A 16682-nucleotide genomic window follows, 5' to 3' on the forward strand; every position below is an offset into this window, starting at 1 on the left:
GCATGATAAAAAGAATGTAGACATGTACTGCTCTGAATTTAACAGGAGAGACAGAATTAAAACAGCTCAGTGATAGACTAGTATGTTTGAATTTGAGGGACCTTTATTTTTTGTTTTCCTTTTGCTTTACATATTTGACCTCACTCCTTTTTTAGGCAGTTGCAATGCATCCCTACTACATGGCAAAACACAAGTACTATTTTAAGAAAGCATCTTCCAATTCTAACAAAACATAAAACAACTATCTGCACAGACTGAAGACATGGATCAAGACAAAGCATTTAGTGGGCTATATCAGACTTGGAGGAGGAAGGGGAATAAAAACTTGTTTACTACAGCCTTGAAAGTATCAATAGCAGATTTACTTTTAGCCTTTTTCAAAAATCAAGAGCACACCACTAAATTGAGAAAAAGCAATCTATTCACAAGAAAACACTACAGCATAAAAAATAAACAAAACAATTTGACACTTAGAAGTAAGTTAAACAAGGAAGCTCTAAAAGAGGTTCCTTAGCTATGCTGCAACTGTGCAAAAACGTGACAGCTGAATCTTGTTACAGGGAATTAAGAAAAGCTCTTACCTTTCTTTTGTCCACTGGACCCATTTTTAGGATTAAATTGTTTTCTACAAACTGGTGCCTTAAAAAAAAAAAAAAAAAAGAAAGAATTCTTCCACAGAAATAGCTTTTATTCTTATTTATTCTTATCAAGCAACTTTCTATATCTCTCCCTACTGTCTCCTTTTCTGCCGGAGTCCTGACCCGCTTTACTAGGTGAGTTTTGGACTCTTCCTTATTCCATGCCAAAGAATTTTTTTCTAAAATCTGATGGGATGGGGGAAATCACAAATGAGAAACTCCTCTCAAGAGAGAGGAGAAACACTCCTAAGTACATGATCTGGAGGTATTTTGGTTAGATATCAACAGAATATTATAATTAAAAAAACCCCTCAGCTTATGGCAACTGTAAGAAAGAAGGAACCTTTTCTAGTTCTAGGACTCTGTAGAGGGAAGACTTTTCAGCATAATGTCATTTCTGCCTATCTTATAAACATACTCCACAATATCTTCTAGACCTTGTAAATTTTAGAAACATAGCATTAGGTTTTTGCCACTATTGCTTTAAAAATAGAAGTAAAGAAAAATCTAGTTCCTAATTGTTTGCTTGAAGATACTACGATTGACAAATATTAATTTGAATAAAAATAACTTAGTTTTCTGGATTCCTTACTGCTGTGCCAAGTAACAAATGAGCTATTTTCAAAGACCTTACCAAGGATTTCCACCAGCTTGTTTTGCCAGAAGTAACCTCTTCTCATCTTCTGAAAACTGTAAGTCCAGCTCAAAGGAATTGTTGTCAAGATCATGAATATACTGTTCAATATTTCCTCCTGATGTCTGTGCTGTACTTGTCTCTGGGGCAGACAGTGAATGGGAAGAGGCAGAACCAGAAACTTGCATGCAACCAAACTGACTCAGGAGATTGTCATACTAGAGGAGGAAACAAAATGAAGTAAAGAAATTTGTTTGATTAAAAAGCTTATTTTGCACTAAACTGCAGCTTTTCATTTAAGCATGCTTTTGTTTATTATGTTTTTGGGCAAAAAGACAGCCTCCTCTCTATAGATTAACAGGCACTTATCCAAAAAGGTATGCCTGGTCAAAAGTAAGCCAACCAGTATTTTTTCCAAACGCTCACTTTATCGGAAAAAAAAAATGCTGACTAGTTCAAATTTTAACCAGCAATTTTAGATTAGATTCTTAATAATTGAGTTTATATTAAAATATAACTAATCAGTAGTTTCAATAAAAATATTTAATATGCAATATTTTATGCTTTAATAAAAGTCTCGGGCAGCATCAGAGCTGAATATAGCAATCGATAAACATACATTTCCATAACAATCTTCATCATCCTCTGACATAGCAGGTAAATACGCTGTAAGTTTTGGGGGTGTCTGAAGATGTAGGTTCTCCCACACAATGGATCTGAAGAAGGGGTGTGCCTTAAGGGGTCCATATCCTCCCATTTCTTCACAACCTAATCTGTTGGTAGCATCTAGAACCTGAGTAAATTACGATTAAGTTAACATGCATAAAATAATGACAAAGAAGAGGCAAGCACCATTCATGTTTACATAGCAGCACGTGAAAACTTAAAACCAGCTGGTCTCACTGCCCTAAGCATACATATCTAGAATATAAGGAGACTGCTTATAACACAAGATGTTATTTGTCAGTATGTCTTGTCAGCAACATTTTGTATTAGACCAGCTCACAGACCTAGAGAAAGGAGCACTTCTTTGGGACCGCACAATTTTTTGGCTTTGTTTCTTCATAAAGACAGAAACAAAACCAAGCAAACATACAGAGAAGGCTGGAAGCTATAGCTGGAATCAAACCTCTCAAGCACCATAAAACTGCACCTGGTCAGGATGTTGACGCAACCTGGCCTTACCATTCATCAGGCACTGGATTAGCCATAAAACTGGCCTGGGCACAGAAACATGCTGCTAGGCCCTTTACAATGATTGTGATCATCATCATCCACAAACATAAGGCACAGAGTTTCCTCTTCAACCCCCCAACCCACCTCATGCTAATATGCTAGACTACTGAACTTCAAAAAGCTTATACCACCCAAAATGTTCTCTGCATGTTGATTTTAGTGTCATGGCTGTATCTCACTGATGAGACAGAACTGTTTTTTCTTCCTATCTGTCAAACATTCACAATGAAGAATAAATCTTTGGCTGATACTATTGAGACATGCATTAAGTGTAAGGCAAATGCATGCTAACATGCAAGATAAGTTGATTTATATTGTAATGAATATATCTCCCTGTGATGTACAGCACACTTTTCAACTAAATGATTCATTATACAACTCGACAAGAATTAATCTCAGCACTGTGTAAACCTAAGTACTTGAATCTTAACTTCTGTATGCAATGCACAGTATTTAGAACCATTTGTCTCCATTTTACAGAGAGATATTCCTTGTCCATGCTTTAGAATTCTGATTTAAAAAAAAAAAAATCTAACTGCTGTTTAATAATAGATGTTTGTTTTCAAGACACTCCCCCTATGCAGTCAATAATGCTCACACTTGTTTTCATCCTAAGTTTTGCAATAGAGTACACAGAAACTTTAGAGAAAAAGAACTACATAAGCTGAATGTTTCCAATGTCATAAAATAATTTAACAGCAGCAAATATTTACCAGTAGCTTTTCAACAAGGTCTTTTGCCTTGGGAAAAAATTTTTCTGGAAAGTCATATTCCAACTTTATTATCTTCTGGAATATAAGATATTCATTTCTGCAAAAGAGAAAAATATTGGTTCTTGTTATTAGGTCTCCATGGTTCTTTCACCTTATGAGTGCATAACCTGGAAAAATAATAAACAGGAGATCTACAAGTTAAGTCTACATTCCCATAGATCTTTCTAGGGTAAAGGAGTACAGTCTTCCAAGTATCTATGATCCTGTAAGCACCATATACTTGAATAATAACAAGTCCAAATGGATCAATACAGAGCTATCTCATACCCTCTTCATGTAGGTATAGTTAACTTCATTGTATAAATTACATGTGAAATCCTAGGATAAATTAAGGAATCTCTATCAGGAACTCTAGCTATAGCTGTCTAAGCACCTTCATGACATCAGAAAGGACAAATAAAAGCAGGCATGACGTTAACACCAACACTGCACCATCAAAAGTTGTACTTCAGAACTGGTAGTAAGGTAAAAGCTGAAACCAAGTCAATATATTTATGATCCACATGTAAAGAATTAGCTTAAATCTCTTACCCAGCTCTAAATGGAGGCAATCCAGCTACAAGCTGATATATTATACATCCCAGAGCCCAGAGGTCAGAGCTTCAAAAGAAAAAGGAAAAAAATATATAGCATGTTTTCATATAAGTGTTTAAATTGTCATTAAAAAAAAAAAAATTCTTAAGCTTCTGCTAGTTAGAACACAGCACAAACACACTGGACAAACCTGCCTAGCATAACTTACACACTATTTTCACTTCATTCCTTGACAGAAAAGTAGGCTAGCAACACAACTTTTTGGGGATAAAGATATACAGTAACCATCCCACAACAACTGACTACAAGCACATGTGCAAGACATGGATTTTCAGTAAAAATAATTAATGGGTATGTAATGAGACTAGAAAGAATAGTTATTATCCACTACCACAAGTCAAAGATACATCTAACTTAATGTAATATACGCTCCTTTAGAATTAAAAACCTTTCCTCTAAATATTTTATGCAAAAAAAACAAAAAAAAAAGTCACACTACAGGTTTTTCACTTAAAGCTTTTCTTAAGACAAACACAAAGGCAAGCTATATGGAACATGGGTGAGGGAAAGTCTTAAGTTTTTATGTATTGGTCTGAATGAGTATTTTTAACCTACTTTACCTCAGAGTAAACTATACATAGACTTGGTTAAGGCACAGAAATCCTCACGGAAGACTAAAATGCTAACAAAGACTCAAAACTACTCAAAGTGTTTTCTGTAAATATGAAGCAATACGTAACTTCTAAAAGGAGAAGAGAGCCTGATGAAGTCTTTAGTCAAACCAGTTAAAACCTCTTCAATAGAAGCAACAGTGGAAAGTCAAATGGTATTTAGTGTCAAGAAGTGCTAGCACAAATTACCATAGTTATTCATATGAGAGATCTCTTTTCCCTATGATTTGTCAGTGATTACTTTGACTATTCTTCCATCATTACAATAAAATAGATATACAACAGTCAGGTTACCATCAAGAACCAGTTGAAATGAGATAAGAAATTTCTTAAGGGTATCACTCATACTAGACACAGAGATGAGCTTTAAACCATTGCAAACCCCAAGCAGAGCTTAGCAAAGGTAACTGCAGGTTGATCTAAATACAAGTCAAAGAAAGCTCTAGCCTTTCCCCTAACTGGCAGAATGCAACATTCTGTTGCTTTTACAGCAGTAATGACCATATTGGAGCAAGCTCATATAAAACAGAATTAAAATAATTATATTATTTGGATAACAGAAAAAGTTTTTCTAATTTATTTATGGGTAAGAGAAATTCAACTTCACATTACACACCACCTTTTCCTGATAACACCTAATCCAGTCTTTAGAACTCCAGAAGGTAAATGAACTGAAGAAACCAGCACTCAGACAAGAAGTAATACTTGTTAAGAAAAAAAATATTTCAAACTCTCTTAAAAAAAACCCTTTTATACTTAAGCATGTTTTTTCTTTGAAATACTAAGCTTGCTTGTTTTATTTATCCCCTCTCCCCATTTGACGGTATCCTAACAGAGTCGGTAAAGTTCTGAAATACAACAGAGACCTCACCTTTTACAGGCAGATTTCTCTGTCAGCAGTTCTGGAGAAACATACTGTGCCGTCCCTACAAATGAGTTCGCCCGCGCTGGTAAGAAAATTGAAAGAAATAAGCAAATACATACTTTTGGAGAACCCAACCTCCTCCTTCCCCCTGGCTCCCACCCAATAAAAAACACCTCAAAGGCAATCTATTGCAAGTTATGTAAAGCTACAAGGAACCCATGGGAATTTCATTTCTTTACTCATCCACAAAACCTGCTTGGAAGAGACAAATCAGTTAATCTCAGTGATATCTATTTGATTCAAGAAGCTAAGCATTTAGGCACTTTGCTATGTATAAAAACTACCAAAACAAGCTCACTACATTCAAGTAAATAAAAAAAAAGTTTATCAAATTCAGTTCAGCCTAGTGTTTTCTTCAGGCATAGTATGCAGCATCACTGATACCCAGGTTAATACTAAGCAACTAGTAACACAACAATTCTATAACCTTCACATTTAAGCAGCTCTGCCAGTCACTGGGGTTAAATACACAAGCAGAACAAAAATTTACAGTTTCAGCTGAGCCACAGTAACTACTTGTTTGTATTCTTGTCTTGCACATGAAAAGTAATTTGAAATAGTTTAACTTCCCACTATATTTGGGGATCTAGCTGGCTATACCACTAGACCAAGTATTACCTCTTCTGACATAACCTAAGCAGTGACAGTCAAAACTGTTTCAAGATCTATCAGTGATTTTGTTCAATAAAGAGGTGATGATATTTGAAGGGTACAATTCGGTAAATACAACATATGTACATTTTCAAAGGACCACTTGCTATAGTTATCTGTGTCATATGATGAAGTAAATAATGGCGTACCTTGCCTGCTATCTGCAGATAATACTTTTGCTGTTCCGAAGTCTGTTATTTGAATGTGCATATCTTCATTTAACAAGATGTTCTCTGGCTTAAGGTCCCTGGAAAAGGCGGATTTTTATATTTAAACAGCACAGAAATTAAAATTGCAAAACTGTCTAGTAATTTACATACATAATGCTATCATAAATGATGCAGACACTCTATAAACATTGTTGTGTCAACCTTCCTCTACTTGTAGCTGTCAACATGCAGACTGATAACACATTTTGAAGAGACCATTAATTAATATTTTTTTCTAAAAATACCTGAAATAATGAATAATCTCAAGCCTAAACTATTGTGCATCTCACTTGTTCAACAACAACAGAAAACTCACAACAAAACAAAAAACAAACAGTCTTCACACCCAAGCCTTAATTTAAATAATATCTGACAGACTGATATGGCAGTAAGATCTTCTAGGCCTGTTTACTCAGTGCAAAACTCCAGTTAGTCCAAGAATGGCAACCCCCCCCATCCCAGCTAAATGTCCAGAACAGATAAGAACTGTAAACTACCTCCACTCTTTTAAGAGTGGCATGTTTACATTTGCCACGTACAATCTGTGTTTCAAATGTATGCGTACCATTTGTACAGACACTGCCTCTGATTCTGAATACAACCAGATCTCATAGTATCACACACACAACATATAGCAATATAGTTAGATGTCAAGAGGTTCATTAGCAACAACATAAAAAATAGCATTGGGTTACACCATTATGATATTATTAATTTTGCAACAAGTTTCCTCAGCTGACAAGAAAAGATGACATACTTCCCTCCTAAGTACCACCTCTGGGTGCTTATAAAGAAATATAGAAGCATGGGAGTTCTTTTGGTTGACTGGTAAGAAAAATAAGTGCAAATTCAAAGCTGTTTCCATCAAGCACTCTGCAGCATTATTTTCCTCAGATTACAGTCCCCTATTATTGAAAAGCAAGGGTTCGGCAGTTGTACAGTTTAAAGTCTGTGGACTAGCACAGAGAGCAACTGGAATGAAGTGATTATGACACACAAGCCATAAAAATCCTGTAACTATTCTCAGAGAGCAATAGAAAGTACATTAATGGAATGGACCTTTTTAACAGTTCTGAGTGGGTTTTTTTACACATACATATGTATCTATATATGTTGTGCTCTATGCACACATATACATACAGTTTATATAATATATCATTTACCCATATTAATATTATATTATGGATCTAGGATATAGCTATATATCTAGACACAGAGAGATATCTATGCAGTAACTTTGACAGAGTAGCCTGGCATCTTAAAGTGGTTCTATCTCGTGTCGTATTTCTTTAGGCAGCAGAAAATTCCAAGAGCTTTCAGGCAATGCCAGAGCTATGGATTTAAAATTAAATAATCTTTATACTAAGTTCTCTAATTGCAAAATTTCATTGTTTTCTTTTGAGCTCCTCATAGTGGCCTTCACATGAAGACAAATATAAAGCAGCTCTTCTATAATACAAGATTTACAATATAAGCTTAGTAATACTGACAGTCATGCTATATTCATTTTATAAGCATTCTACTAGTCTAACAACATGGGCTATATAATAAAAGTGAAACTGGGAGTTCTTGAACTTTTTTTCCCCTGCTGTAGAAAATTTTATGCTTTTAGTACTCTCCACATGCAGTCCCCTTGGATTCTATTCCCAATTATTTCATAGAAAAGTATTAGGAAAATACTTTGTCCTTTTAAATATAACTGAAAGAAGTAATAATGCTACCAGAATTATAATCAGCCAGCTTTTTGCCAACTAACATCTACTGTTACATGAACAACTGCTTGGGAACATACAGACACAATAGATTTCTGACACAAAAAGAAGTTCCGCAGCTCAGATTTCTCACATTTACAGCTTTAATTTGTTTAAAAACATGAATGACAAAACATGCTTATCCAGACAATACAATTACATCAAGAACAACTGCAAGGTTCCTATTGAAAATTTTGCTAAATTTCATCATTTGCCTCATTATTGTTCATCTCTATGGAAACTGTTCACTCACTGAAAAATAATTAATTTTAATTTTTGCCATGATGTGCTCCACACTAAATCACATACCATCAGAATTCTAGTTACTTTTGGTACATAACACCACAGAGGAAAAAAAAAAGTTGTTAAGCAAAAAGTCAGTTTTTGTTTTTAGATCAACTGAACAAGCTTGAAAAAGACAAGCTTTTGGTAATGTTAATTCTAGGCCATGAAGTTTTCATACTTTTTCCCCACTAGAACAGTTGGTCTAATAAAAGAGAATGGCTCTACTCCTGAAGTTTCCTTTGTTTAGCTCCTTATGTTAACAACAGTACTAATGCTAAGAAAACGTCATTATGCTTTCATCAGCTTTCCACAAAATCCACACTTGCTTTAGACTCCACAAAGAACATTTCTAGGAAAAACATCTGGTGCATAATCAAATGCATGTTGATCTCAACTTTGCATTACCTGTGAATTATTCCTTTCCCATGCAAATACTCCAGGGCTGATACAATTTCAGCAGTATAAAACCTGGTACAGGTCTCATCAAATGAGCCAATCTTGCGTATATACTTCAGTAGCTCTCCATTTTTGGCGTAGCTAAGCCCAAAATCTGAATGTAAGTATAGTTAAGGTCTGTCACTAAACCGTTCTAGAACAAAAATCCCCATACCTCATTCCAAAGACAAAAATAATACTAAAAATAAATGAACAATGGGAAAGAAGTGGAGTTGGTTAATTTGAAACTTTATATGGTAGCAACCCAAAATAATTTCTTAAATATATTTAACAACCTAGGACACAGGTCCCAATTTCTTAGCACAGCAAAGACTACATAAAGGGTTAAATTTGTAGTTTTTCTATATAGTCACCTGAATAATTCATTTAAACTATACATAATTGCCCTCAAAGAGAACTATTTACAGTCATAACAAGCATTCAACCTAAGTTTAAAATTACCCCATGTATTAGGTTTGCATGGCAAGGTTTTGGTAGGCCCCGTGGAGAGAGGAGCCCACACCAGAGCAGGTTTGCTGGCAGGACTTGTGACCCCGTAGGGGACCCGCACTGGAGCAGTCCCTTCCTGAAGGGCTGCACCCCATGGAAAGGACCCAGGCTGGAGCAGTTTGTGAAGAACTGTTGGTCATGGGAAGGACTCACGTTGGAGAAGTTCGTGGAGGACTGTCTCCCACGAGAGGGACCCCACGCTGCTGCGGGAGAAGGAGTCCTCCTCCTGAGGAGGAAGGAACGGCAGAAACAATGTGTGATGAACTGACCTCAACCCCTGTCCCCCTTTGCTGCTGGGGGGGAGGAGGTGGAAAATCGGGAAAGAAATTAAGCCCGGGAAGAAGGGAGGGGTGGGGGAGGTTTTTTAAGATTTGGTTTTATTTCTCATTATCCTCTGATTTGATTGGTAATAAATTAAATTTGTTTTTTTCCCACAAGTTGAGTCTGTTTTGCCTGTGCCAGTAACTGGTAAGTGATCTCTCTCCATCTTTATCCCTACCCACAAGCCTTTCATATATTTTTCTCCCCCTGTCCAGTTGAGGAGGGGGAGTGATAGAGTGAGCTTTGGTGGGCATCTGGCATCTAGCCAGGGTCAACCCCCCACACCCCAGCACTTGGAAAGTTTCAAAGTCAGCCCAGTGTTCAATGAGCAAATGTTTACATTACAAAAGAGAGCCCCTGTAAGTTCTGTTAGAGCATGAGTGTGTACGTATGTACATACATACACACACATGATACAGGGCCTGTTAGCACTGCTATCAGCCTATGTGAAAAACACAACTATTTACTGAGTTAATTACTCACTGACCCCAGAAACAGACTGATCTATCCTCTTACCCTCATCAGGGCCAATTTGAAGCAGGAAGTTCAGAAAGAAATTCACATGATTAACATTTTATTCACAAGAAAAAAAAATAAAGCTGACTGCAAACCAATTTCAAGATGAAACTGTACTTTGCAGTTACTGCTAGAGAGAGAACTTGGGAAACAGCAGCCCGAACAGAAGAGTCTCAGCTTTCTATCATTCAGATTATTCTGTAAGCACTTTTACATAAGAAAAAATTTAATAGATCTAATTGTTCAAATAAGAAATAGTAGTAAATATAGCTGGCTACTCCTATTTTAAACACAAGAATTGTGTTGTATTACTGTACATATAAGAAAGAAAACATTTCTAAAACTCCTCATACAAATCTCTTTTTTTAATTATTTTAAACTTAGATTGTTGCAAGTTGCCCTTCAGCATTTACCACATGCACAACGTTAAGTTATTGTTTTATTAATCACCTCTGTCCCAAAAGTCACCTATGCTTCGCTGTGAGGGGGCAGACTTATTCTATTTACTTAATTTCTATTAAAAGCAAGACTGCAAAAATTGCATCGCAAACATTAAAATATTTTAAGTATCTCAAGTTATTTTCATCATTATGTTAGACAACATTTCAAAGGAACCAAAACTGGGGATTGTTACTTTTAAGAAAGTGTTACAACAAGTTTTAAAATACAAAGGATACACAGCTTTTCATCATCCTGAAAAGTGAAGTAGAGTTTCACAAAAAAGGGATGATCCAGGCGGGACATTACATCTCTCTCTCTTGTCACATATGGCACTTTGTTTTCTTTTATGATATGACGTTTTTCTAGAATTTTAACTTAATGAAAGAAAGAGTGAAAATGCAGGAGGTACAAACAAATTAAGTCCATCCAAGTAATTTGTTTCGGGTTTTTTTGGTTAGATAGTTATCATAAAACCACTGACTCTGTCTTTTGAACAGGTGCTTTGTAACAGGGCTACATTGATACTGTATTTTTAAAAAGTTCACATTGAAGAAGTCAATACTTACTGGCATATTCTCTAGAACTTGCCAATTCTCGAGCCAAGACAACCTGTTGGCAGAGGAAATATATTGAAACCATGCATTAAAGACATACACTAACATTGATTTTGATCTTCCAGTAGGTATTTAGAATACCAATTGTCCAAAATAAGCTATCACAATGGCAGTCAGCAAAATATTTAAGCATGTGTTCATATTATGATGGCTTCAGCAAGACCTCTGCAGAAATTCAGTTCAGTAGAACAATGCTTGTTTTCATAGAAGACTTATACAGCTGTCTATCATTAATGCTACTGAAGGCAGGTCACTTTAAATTTCAGTTGTCAAATAAATACCCAGATATATAGTGCTAAATTTCTGCATTTTGGAAATTGATATTTTTACACTTTCATAAAACAACTTAGTGTCATCAGTGTAACAAAAATCCAATAGGCAATCTTGCCTATATATACACACACAGAGTCCATAGTCAGATGGCAGAAGTGATCATCCGACACAGGTTAAAATATATCCTGGCTAATGATGCTCAAACTTGAATTAAGCTGCATAGCTCCAAAGACTGACTCTCCTCCAGCCCTGCATGATACCAAATTTTTTACCATTAGATTTCAGATGCATTACCCACATACTTACACTGATACTGAGCAGCTGTGTTTTAAATACACAGGATTGAGAATTTACTTCCTAGCACGAATACTTGGGTACTTAAGTCCCTTCCTCACTGAACAGATCTGACTATACCATATATCCTAATTTCCTTCTAACTAATAATCCACAAAAAACCAGTCAAATCACAACAGCAACAACAACAAAAAAGAAAATCCCATGAGTGGGATCAGTATACGCTGGGGGCTGATAGGCTGGAATGCAGCTTTCCAGAAGAGGATCCAGGGGTCCTGGTGGACACCAATCTGAACATGAACCAGCAATATGCCCTTGATGCAAAGGCAGCAAATGGTATCCTGGGCTGAGTTAGGAGGAATGTTGCCAGTATGTTGATGGAGGTAATCCTTTCCCTCTAAAATCACATCTGGAGTACTGTGTCTAGGTCTGGGCTCCTCAGTAAAACAGAAATATGGAGCTACTGGACAGAGTCCAGAAAAGGACCACTAAGATTATTAACAAAGGGGAAGACCTCTCATTTGAGGAAAGACTAAGAGAGATGTGATTGTTCAGCCTGAAGAAAAGGCTCAGGGGAACTCTCACCAATGTATATAAATAATTGAAGAAGATGCAGTCAGGGTCTTTTCAGCAGTGAGCCAAACTGAGAAACAGGATGTTACATCTGAACATCAGGAAATGCTTTTTCACTGTGAGGGTGACCAGGCGCTGGTACAGATTGCCCAAAGAGGTTATGGAATCTCCATCCTTGGAGATACTCAAAAGCTGTCCAGACACAGTCCTGGGCAACTGAATCTAGGTGGCCTTGCTTGAGCAGGGAGGTTGTACGAGATCACCTCCACAGGTCTCTTGTAAACTCAGTCTTTCTGTGATTCTGTAAGAGCAGCAAGCAAGCTTCCCTGCTGAAGGATGCAGTCTATAGGCTGAAAAAGTTTTTAAATTAAAAAAAAAAAACAACAAAAACCAGTTGGTTGAGACAGGATTGGACATTACTTTTTTTTTTTTTTTTTTTTTTTAATAATAACAATAAGCAAGTACTGCTAAGTCCTCTCCAGCAACAGTTTGTAACCTGTTCAGTGGCCATGGAAAGAGCATAAGCAAGAATCTCCTGTGGAGTCTGATCATTATGAAAGGTGTCCCTAAAACTGCTGATCAATTTCTGAAGTTGTAGCACTGCAATAATGGACCAGATCTGCTAAGACAGACACAGGAGGTGACAGGCAGGAAGGCCTAACTCCCAAACACACTTTTCCTAGCACTATCTGAGGCCCAGATTATTATGGTAGATGAAATTCTGCTTCTACTAAAAAGAATAAAGCTATGTAGGGATTAACAATTTCATGGTATTCAGTCTGTCTCCTGCTGCCCACCGAAAGGCACTAGAGCTACCTAGACTTGCAACCAAAAAATGCCATCTACAAGTGACCAGGTAGCAGAACACTAGAACAGAAGTTTATTCAGTGTCTGGGCTAGGCCCTCTGAATTTCTCTGTTTACAAGGAACATGGTGCTAGCTTTCGGAGACCACAAGAAGAAATTAAATGTGCCTCACCAAAGCAAAATGTTCCAGTATACCCAAGAAGTAGCAACTCTGTAGGATTCTTTAGGGAAACCTGCAAGTTGCAAGCTATGTATTTAAGGGCAAGGTACTCTTGATGACTACTAGAGGCCTGCTTCCTAAACACCACAGTAGATTGTATAGGAAGAACCAGAAAACCCCAACATTTAGAGATCAGCAAACAAAAGGTATATACAAGTGACACATGAAAAAGATGTGAAAAAGATACAGAAATATTACTTATTGTCTTACAATGGGCCAACTACAAAAGTATCAAATTAAAGTATTAATTGCTTCATGGGTTCTTTAAGATAACACTTAAGTAATTCATTATTGTGCGATGCCACGGATGCCAGAAGTTAGAAATGATCCATTTAAGACTACTGAATACAAAGTACTAACTGTGGCTCACAAAGTCCTTGAGGGCCACGACACTAGAGGCTGAGAAAGAATACTTAAGTATCGCTGTTCTTACTTTCTTCCCTAAGCATCTGGCAGTAGCTCCTGCCACAAACAGGACATTGCATAGAAGTTCTTACCATGATGAACTCCTATCTGAGTTCCAATCCTTTATATAATAAAATCTTAACAAAACCCATTATGCTACCAAACTTACATTAGAAAGCAATGTCTCCTAAAAATCCAAGCATCAAGTCCTCAGAATCCAACAGAACTTCAGATGAGTTTAAAAGATACTTGAAAAATCAGCACTCATATTTAGTTCAACACTTAATTTTAATATTTAAACTTAAAACCACTATGCCCTGCTCATTTACTTTTGAAGCTGTACTCTCCAGATTTACATCTCAGCAATGTTACTTGCAAAACAAATTTTGAAGTTTATCTAATATATTTGGCACTTCTTGTAAGAAGTAAAGTTACCGTTGAAAAAGATCCTTCACCCAGAATTTTCCCAAATTTGAAGTCATCGGGTCGTTTCTTTCGAGGCTGTGGAGGCTGCTGTCCTGTATGTTGCTGCAAGGAGTTTGAACTAGATCTTGATTCAGCTGCAGTACCCTCCATGTTAGATCCCTGTCTGCTGCCACAGGTGGAAATGACAGATGGAGTGCTGGAATCTGCTTGGTTCCTCACCATTGATGGGGATGAACAGGAGCATAACACCACACTTGACTGGATTGGAACAGCATCATACTGAAAAGAGACGTAAAACTGTTATTCCCATGCCTTCAAATAATTATTGCACACATCTGCACTTCATTTCCACACAAGCATCATGTAAGGTCCTATTTCAAAAGGTTATCATTAAAAAGTCTTTAGGATGCAATGTCAGTATTTGTTTTGAAAAAGGCAGTCTTAATTCATTAAACAACTTCGTTTAGGTCATGCTGCATACATACATATAGCCATAAGTCAAATGTATGAACACTTTAATTCAAGAATGCTTTTTTCCAAACTCAAAAAAGTGCTCCCTAATACCAAGGTATCAAATGTCACAGTATATTCTCCGTAACACGTTCCTTTATTTTGTGCTTAGAGACAGAGCCATCTGTCCAATCTTAACAAGTAGTAGTTTTCCTGAAACTGAAAGAACTATCTAGTTATGTAACGAACACCTCTATTCACCAGTAACATTAGTTTAGAGATCTAAGTTACAATGAACTGTAAATGAACAAGTAAAGCATGAAAACTTTAATGGAGACAAAGGATACATTCCTACATTTTTACTTGGAATCTCACTTTCTCCAATAGTATTTCTCTTTAATACACATTGGGGAAGGACAGGAAGAAAAGAGAAAAACATATAAAAGAGATCAGCTGGAGGGTTTAATAATCAGCAATAGCTAATACTTTTTTTGAAGAATGCTCTGGTCTGTGACCTTTTAAAACAAGGGAGATTACACTATTTAAATTGTACATATGGTCACGTAAAGACATCTCAGTTCCAAAACAAAGAACCAGATATACCTCAGAAAACAGCAAGTACAAGATACACTCCAGATATTGATTCTTGTAATATACAAAGCAAATCAGCATTTGGTACCCTTTTAACAATTTTTCCCGAGTAAGGCCAAGGAAACTTGTCAAGATGCTTTCCCTCCCTGTTGGTAATATACCTCCATTACTCTGTCAAGCATCTGCTTCAAATGTATCACTTGAAACTGGCCAGAAAACACAGATAATATGAGAATGCTGTTGAACTACTTCTGACAATAAAAAATGAAATGGTATGCAAACAGAGGGAATATTTAAGAAAATTAATACCATGTCCAAACATTATTTTTTAATCTCAGTATTCTAACATATGTCCAGCAGAATGGAACTATGACTTAATGAAAATCTCCTAACCTCAAAACACTTGTATTATACAATCCTGACATAATCTGTAACATACCTCATGTTGATATTCAAATAAATATTACTTCTGAAAAAAAAAGAATTCTCATGAATTTCAATTTGATTCAGAACAATTTTTGCATTTCTATCAGAAACCACTTTAGAAGGGAATTGTATTTGCATTCAATCATGCATAAGGGCTTAAAAGCACCCAGCTCCCAAATTAGCAATTACTCACTTCGCTGTGCTCTATGTAGTAGGGAAAAAAGCAGCCCCTACTTACTGCTAAACTTTCAAAAATAAAATACAACTCAGAAATACACTATACTTACACTTTTAGTGGCATTATAGAACAACGAGACATACATACATTTCTAAGCAAGCAAATTGAGGCGAAGGCAGTGAAGGCAAAAAACTCCATTTTCTCCACAACTGATATACAAATATCAAATCCCACAAGAACTGAAAATCAACTATTAAGCAACTATTCTAGACTATATCTTCCAAGATGCATAAGAGAAGATTCCCTTTCCAGTCTGAGTGCAGCCTACTTGCTCCAGGATCTCTATTGCTGCTTAGGGCTTTTTCCAAGAACTATGACTACACCCGTAGGGCAGCAGATCAAGAACAGGTAACAGTTTCTTTTACTAAACCTTTGTCTGAGCTTTGTGATATAAAAAGAGACTGATGAGGAATCTGCCTATAATGATAGCTATTTGTTATATTTTGTACAGCTTTTGTGAGGACAAAAGGCAAGTGAGACTAGAAGAAGACCTGGAGACAGATGGGAGAATTTTGCTTTTTGAAAAGTTCACTAATGCCCCTAGAGAGCAGTATATGCCCCTACCCAGAATCAGTTATGCAGCATTCTTCCCTTTGATGAGAAGACAGCATACTGATGTATTACTATGGAAACAGCACATACACATTGAAGTATGTGTGCTGTAGGTCACAGTTCCTTTTATGCCTTCTATGCAGATATTATAGCTGACACCTTCCCCAGACTAGTTATTGTCCCTAACATTCGCATAGCCCAACTGAACCACCTTTCTTTCAGACAGCTACTCAAACAGCAGCCTGTATAAAGACACCCAGGGGTTAGAATTAAAAAGAGATTGC

At 36.5% G+C, this 16682-nt stretch overlaps 1 protein-coding gene across 1 annotated transcript in view; it reads right to left on the reverse strand.

Annotated features, from left to right (window-relative positions):
* PDPK1 (3-phosphoinositide dependent protein kinase 1) overlaps window positions 1–14426 on the reverse strand; it is a 15438-nt gene extending 1012 nt beyond the window's left edge. Inside the window, exons 1-11 of the mRNA XM_010166586.2 lie at window positions 14151–14426; window positions 11097–11139; window positions 10767–10904; window positions 8713–8857; window positions 6212–6309; window positions 5358–5433; window positions 3813–3881; window positions 3222–3318; window positions 1892–2065; window positions 1273–1490; window positions 582–639 (exon numbers count right to left, since the gene is read on the reverse strand). Coding sequence (XP_010164888.1) covers window positions 582–639; window positions 1273–1490; window positions 1892–2065; window positions 3222–3318; window positions 3813–3881; window positions 5358–5433; window positions 6212–6309; window positions 8713–8857; window positions 10767–10904; window positions 11097–11139; window positions 14151–14363 — 1329 coding nt within the window. The 5' untranslated portion in view covers window positions 14364–14426. The remainder of the gene's footprint in view (window positions 1–581; window positions 640–1272; window positions 1491–1891; window positions 2066–3221; window positions 3319–3812; window positions 3882–5357; window positions 5434–6211; window positions 6310–8712; window positions 8858–10766; window positions 10905–11096; window positions 11140–14150) is intronic.
* Between the last annotated feature and the right edge of the window lie 2256 nt (window positions 14427–16682).

Source organism: Antrostomus carolinensis, unplaced genomic scaffold (genome assembly GCF_000700745.2).
Source record: "Antrostomus carolinensis isolate BGI_N321 unplaced genomic scaffold, ASM70074v2 scaffold48254, whole genome shotgun sequence".
NCBI lineage: Eukaryota > Metazoa > Chordata > Aves > Caprimulgiformes > Caprimulgidae > Antrostomus > Antrostomus carolinensis.